Source organism: Elephantulus edwardii, unplaced genomic scaffold (assembly GCF_000299155.1).
Source record: "Elephantulus edwardii isolate Elephantulus edwardi_28Jun2011 unplaced genomic scaffold, EleEdw1.0 scaffold00019, whole genome shotgun sequence".
NCBI classification, from domain to species: domain Eukaryota; kingdom Metazoa; phylum Chordata; class Mammalia; order Macroscelidea; family Macroscelididae; genus Elephantulus; species Elephantulus edwardii.
In genome coordinates this window covers 9,588,388-9,594,573 of record NW_006399769.1, presented here as the reverse complement: position 1 = coordinate 9,594,573, position 6,186 = coordinate 9,588,388, and the positions used below count along the sequence as shown (strand labels likewise).

Here is a 6,186-nt window from a genome sequence, read left to right as displayed (position 1 = left end):
TATTCAAATAATACACTTTAAGAACCAAAAAAGTGTAGCTGTTCAAGGCAAGAATGAGACGAGTCTAAATAAAACAAGGTCTTAAAACTTAAGGAATCATTACTATTTATTTGCATTTACTCCACAGTTAATCAACTGTGGTATCGCATCAGCCTGAAGAGTCATTTTTATCCCCCGAGATGATTACAAGACTACTGCAGTGTTCATCCTGCGAGAAAGACACAAATATGAAGCAGCATGAACCCTTGTTCTCAAGTGGAGTGTATGCAAGGGCTCATTTGCAATGTATTAATTTAGGAACTCGGTGGAGAGGCTCCGACTATATCTAGCTGATCTAAACTTGAGCTCATGATAACACTGCACAAAGCTGTGGTAGATGAAAGTGATGGGTAATGCCAACAGAACAATTCCACTGACAACACAAACTCCTCCAAGAATTCTCCCAGGCACTGTGATAGGATACATATCTCCATAGCCAACTGTAGTCATAGAGATAATCACCCACCAGCAGGCAGCGGGGATGCTGGCGAAGTCCTTGTTGGATGTTTCCAGATCCAACCCATGTTCGAGAAGCTGAGAAAGTGCACTGAAGATTGCCATGGCAACACAAATGAACACAAGTAACATAACCATCTCCCGGTAGCATCTTTTGAGAGTCAAACCAAGTGTCTGAAGACCAATGAAGTGACGGGCAAGCTTAATCACCCAAAAAATCCTCATCATTCTAAGCACCCTCAAGGTGACTCCAGCCCTCTGGAGTTGAGAGTTCTCACCCGTGAACACGGTCATTAACACGGAGATGTAATACGGCGTGATTGCCAATAAATCAATGATGTTCAGTGGTCTCTTGACAAACTCACACTTGTTTTTGGAGACAATGAACCTCACGATGCACTCTGCGGTGAACCAGCCTATGCAGATCGCCTCAATGATCCTGTCGAGAGAACAAAGGGAGAGCTCATCACTTGACGTTCAAGCGTTTCAACAGCTCTTAGCTGTCTTCACACAGTACTACACTGATACACTAATTCTGTTACTTAAAAAATAATACATACAAAACAGACAGCATTAACTACACATCAGACTCACCAGGACACAACAGAACAATACAGATTATCCTTCAAACGAAAGTTAAGCTTGGCAGAGTTCTCATTTGTGTGTCACATGAAATAAATACCATTGCAGTTAATTTTTTTTTCCTTTTCACAAGTGGGAGGGATCTCCTATTTGCCAGTTTGAAATTCACTTGAACTCAGCTAGCCACTATATGGAAATGCACTTACCCTGAGGCCAATGAGGAGGGAGGCCAGGGCTTTGCTTCTACAGAAAGTGGACTTACCTCAATTTTGTTGTTGTTGTTTATTATCATTTGAGTTAATGTTTACACAGCATATTTATATTGCAGTCAACCATTAATTTATACGTTATGTTTTAACATTGACTGCAATACCCGTCTTGTACCATCACTCTCCCAGTGCCCCTCCAGGGTCCCTGCCTCCATTCTCACTAACGCGGTCCTTGTCCCATGTGGTTGCATGTTCTGTGCTGGGCATCTCCTCGGGGCTACTGTGCACATTACAGCTCTGTCTACTGGCTGGCTGGCAACAGTGCCACAGCTCTGAGTGCAATTATAAGGCCAAAGCCTGGCAAAGGGCAGAGCCTCGGAGGCCAGTCTCCATCAGGTCTGTATGCCTGGCTGCTCCTGGGGTTCTGAGTTTTGGTCTGTGTTTCTTTCCCATTGTTTTCAGGATTTTTTGTCATCTCTGTTTAGAGTGGTAGCCAGGCACCACACAGTTCATTTGTTCTTGGAGTTGTGGCATCTGAGAATACTGGTGGAAGTCCACTGATGCTGTGGACTAATTCTTTCCATGTGTCTTTGATCTTCTTCACTCCTCCTTGCTCCAAAGAGACACCAATGGTTGCACGCTAGATGGCTGTATACCCAACTTTTTGATGTTTTATTTCTTGGCAAATTAGAGCAAACTCAAGATCAGTTCCAAGAATGTTACTCTCCCATTTCTCCAGTGGGTCTGAGTGGGAGCCACCATAGCTGGGCCAGTACTTGGCAGCACTGTCAGGGACTCTCATCAGGCCTATAATAGGTCATGACCACCCTGACTGGGAATGTCATGAAGGAAAAACACCGAGAACTCCACTAGGATGAAACCAAACTCACCTCCTTTGAGGTGACTGACTCAGCACCCGAGCTGTGCCGGGTCCAGCTGTGACCCACAGGATCGTCAAGGTTGGCCTGTAGCAGCAGACACCGGGCCTTTCTTCCAAGGTGCCTCTGGGTGAGTTCAAGTCAACCACTTGTACGGCCTGTGACTTCTACCAGGGCAGCCACTAAGATTTCCTCAAAGACTACAACTATTTTGTGTGATCACACCATGAATTATACAGATAACCAACTTATAACCAAATACTGCCATGTGACACCCCACACCCATGCTTGGTAACATTAATGTACAGCAGAATGATTGTCATGGGCTAATTAGAGGGGAAGGAACTCTGGTGGTGCAGTTATTGAAGCATTTGGCAAAAAAAGATCAGTGCTCTCTAACAGCCAGTCATTCCATAGGAGAAAGAGGAGGAAACATGCTTCCCTAAAGATTCCAGCTTCAGAAACCCTCCCAGGCAGTTCTACTCTGGCCTTCTGGGTCACCAGGAGTCAGAATTCTACTCGATGTCAAAGGTCTGGTTATCAGACAAAGGAGCCCAGGAGGCCCATCAGTCAAACACTCAGCTTCTAACTGATACTGATTCTGGCTCTGCAGAGAGACCTGACAAAAACTTCTTGCCGAAGAGCTTACCGCCGGCTAATCCTAGGGAACCAAACAAGCAGAGAACTGCCTTAGCTGTATTTCAGAGGATTTGGTATGTTGTATATTCATTATCATTTGAAGAACTGTTTTATTTCATTCTTTATTTCTTCTGTAACTCAACTGTGTTCTTATAACAGGGTGTTATTTAGCCTCCACGGGGCTGATTTATAAGCTTTATTTTCTTGTCATTAATTTCTAGTTTTCTGTTATTATTGTCTGAGAAGAGATTTTGTATTATTTCAATATTTTTTCATTTGTTGAGGTTTGCTCTTTGCCCTAATATATAGACACGTTTTGCTAAATGCACCATGTGTACTTGAGAAAAACGTGAATTGAGTTTTTAGTTGCATGTAATACACAGAATTTGGAAGCAGGAGTGGCATCCACTTCCTAAATAACACGCCTCCGGAAACTCTATGAACTTTGATAAATGTCGATAGTTGTTGAGGTGCTTCAGGCCTTTTGTTCATAGGGTCACTATGAGCCGTGCTGGACTTGAAGGCAATCAACAACAATAACAAAAATCCTAGGGAAAGTTCTACTGTGACTGGGTCACTAACGGATGCAAAGTGCCCTGGTAGTGTAGCAGGTTAGGTGTTGGGGTGTTAATCAAAAGAAAAGCACCTGGAACCCACCAGCAACTCTGAAGGGGAAGGAAGAGGCAATCTCCTCTCATTAAGATTTACAGCTTTAGAAACCCAATGAAGGATTCCCATGGTTGAAACAACTCAATGGCATTGGTTTTGGGCTTTATTGGCTGTGATACTGGCTTAGCAGAGCAATTTATTATGGATACATCCTCAGAGCTGTATCCTGATGGGGATACAGCTTTGGAAGTGCCCAGTGTTTATGCCAAAAGTTTTTTGGTTTTTTTTGGGGGGGGGGGATATGGACAAAAAACAACTATCTTATCAAATGATTTCATGCATTCCAAAGGAAGATAATCTAAGAGAACACTGGAATTACTAAGTAATATTAATATCAAACACAAGTAAAATCTAGAAGCTGAAGACAACTCACTAATGGGTCAGCACCAACTCAACCTCAACAACAAAGACATGCCCTCAAATGGAACTGCAAGAAGCACTCAGGAGTGCTTAACAGTAAAGATTTTCTTACATTGTTGTTGTTATGTGCCTTCGAGTTGACTATGACCCATAGTGACCCTATGAACAATGGCTCTGAAACTAGCCCTAACCTGAGCAAACCTCACCATCTCTGACACACCTGGACCCCACCGCTACCATTACCATGTCAATTCATCTCATCCAGGGTCTTTCCCTTCAGTGCTGTCCCTCTATCTTCCCAAGCATGATGTCCTTCTCCTAAAACTGGGCCCTCCTGGCCACATGCCCAAAGTATGTGAGACAGAGCTTCAAAACCTTTGCCTCAAAGGAGTAAATTGCTTTGACCCTCTCAGGACAGACCTGTTTGTTCTCTTGGTAGTCCATGGTATGTTTAAATACTCTCCTCCAGCACCACAACTCAAAGGCATCAACTCTTCTTCTGTCATCCTTATTCACTTATCCAGGTTTCAGATGCAGAGCAAGACATTGAGAAGACCATGACCTGGAACAGGAGTACCTTAGTCTCCACACGGACAGTGTTTGCTCTCCAGCTAAAATGCTGCTGTCTTTTCCAGCCAGAGGTGAAGACCCCAGATGAACACTAGACTGGATACCATATGGCCCTGTGTCCACCCTGAAGGACAATCCTCATCTGTAAAATGGCAGAGTGGAGTTCATCTGTGAGGCTCTCCCTGCTCTCAAATTCTAAAATCCTGCTAAATTAAGACAGTAAAATCTTTAATTGTGCCAAAAATATCAGAACATTTTCTAATTATTTCCATCAGCAGCCAAAATTGTTCAGATTAAACAGAAGGGAATCCAAATGGTGTGGAATAATCCCTCAGTAAGGGCATTAAGGCCCTCTAGGTCCTTCCTGCCCCCCAACCCGAGACAGATGTCCTTTATCCAGAATTTTACCATGAAGGGATGAATCAGTGAGAAATCAAGCATCAATCTTTTACCTAGGATTATGCCAAGATAGTGCAACAATAAACACCACTGAGCCTGCCAAAATTCTCTACCTTTCTAAATGGTACCCGTGCCAATGCCACACAGACAATTGCTGGAAAACGGTCCTGTTACAATGCACACTGTGGCTAATAGCTCCGTCATGTCTATGTAAAAAATCTGAGCAGTGGAGAGGAAGAACTAAAGAAAATTCTGAGGGCTAGTATTTGCCCCTGAATCCTGATCTGAAATGGTTTGAGATTTTAACATACAGAAGTTGAAGAATTCACAGCTAATGGAAAGAGCACTTACAGAAACACTGCGGCAGTCTGCGTGGTGCTGACCACTCACACACATCTTCTCATTTCATTATGGAGTCATTTCTCACTCAGAGGAACCCTCCATCGGGTTTCTGAGGTGGAAAGTTTTACAGGAAACTACCCGTCTTTACCCCTCAGAGCTGCTGGTGGATTTGAACCTTCAAATGGGCAACTTTTTAGTTAGCAGTGCAATCCACCCTGCACTACAACAGTTTCCCTAGAAACTGAGGCTGGGAGATTGAGCATCTTTTCCAGCATCAGATAACTAAGAAATCAGTGGCACAGGTAATGAAAACTCAGATCTATCTGGCTTTAAAATAGTAAGAAACATCTGAAAAGGGCAATACTTTCTATAACAATGCTAACATCAGAAAGGAAAAATATCAGGGTACCTCCAAGCATAACATCATGAAACTTTTGTTATCAGTCATCTATACTTTGTACTTGGCTGGGTCGCAAGTGATAAAGTGAAAATGTGTAAATGTCACAGAACTAGAGGACCTCAACAAGTGCCTGCCATCATCAGTCATCAAGCACTCTGGCTGAGCCCTCATGAGAGAAGATACTTTTGGAAATGACCCGGAGGATTGCAAACTATCAGCTGAACCAAAAACGTTCAGTCAAGTCAATGTCGACTTTTCACAATTCTATCAGACTGAGCAGAACTGCCACACAGGTTTCCAAGGTTTCACGAGAATATACCTTTTACTACATAGCCATTGGTGGGGTTGAATAACCAAACTATGGCTTATCGGTCGAGTGCTTAATCACAGTACCACCAGTCTCCAAACAGGCTACACATGGGGAAGCAGATGCTGTTAGCACTGACCAGTAGCTACCCTCATGACCATCCCCTAGAAATGACCGGAGGGCACAAGAGACCATCAACCATGGTGTGAGAGGTAAAGACGAGCCCTCACCTAGGTGCTGTCTTTTCAACTTTTTCTGTCAACATTTTATTAAAAATGTCAAGAGCTGATTCTACCATTGATTTTTTTAATTGAATTGGGTATTTACAATGGGTAA

General features: G+C 43.2%; 1 protein-coding gene across 2 annotated transcripts in view; it reads right to left on the bottom strand.

Moving 5' to 3' along the window:
* Positions 1–288: 288 nt before the first annotated feature.
* KCNG3 (potassium voltage-gated channel, subfamily G, member 3) overlaps positions 289–6,186 on the bottom strand; it is a 117,216-nt gene continuing 111,318 nt past the window's right edge. For both annotated transcript variants that reach the window (XM_006882323.1, XM_006882324.1), the window contains exon 2: positions 289–934. In XM_006882323.1, coding sequence (XP_006882385.1) covers positions 289–934 — 646 coding nt within the window. The remainder of the gene's footprint in view (positions 935–6,186) is intronic.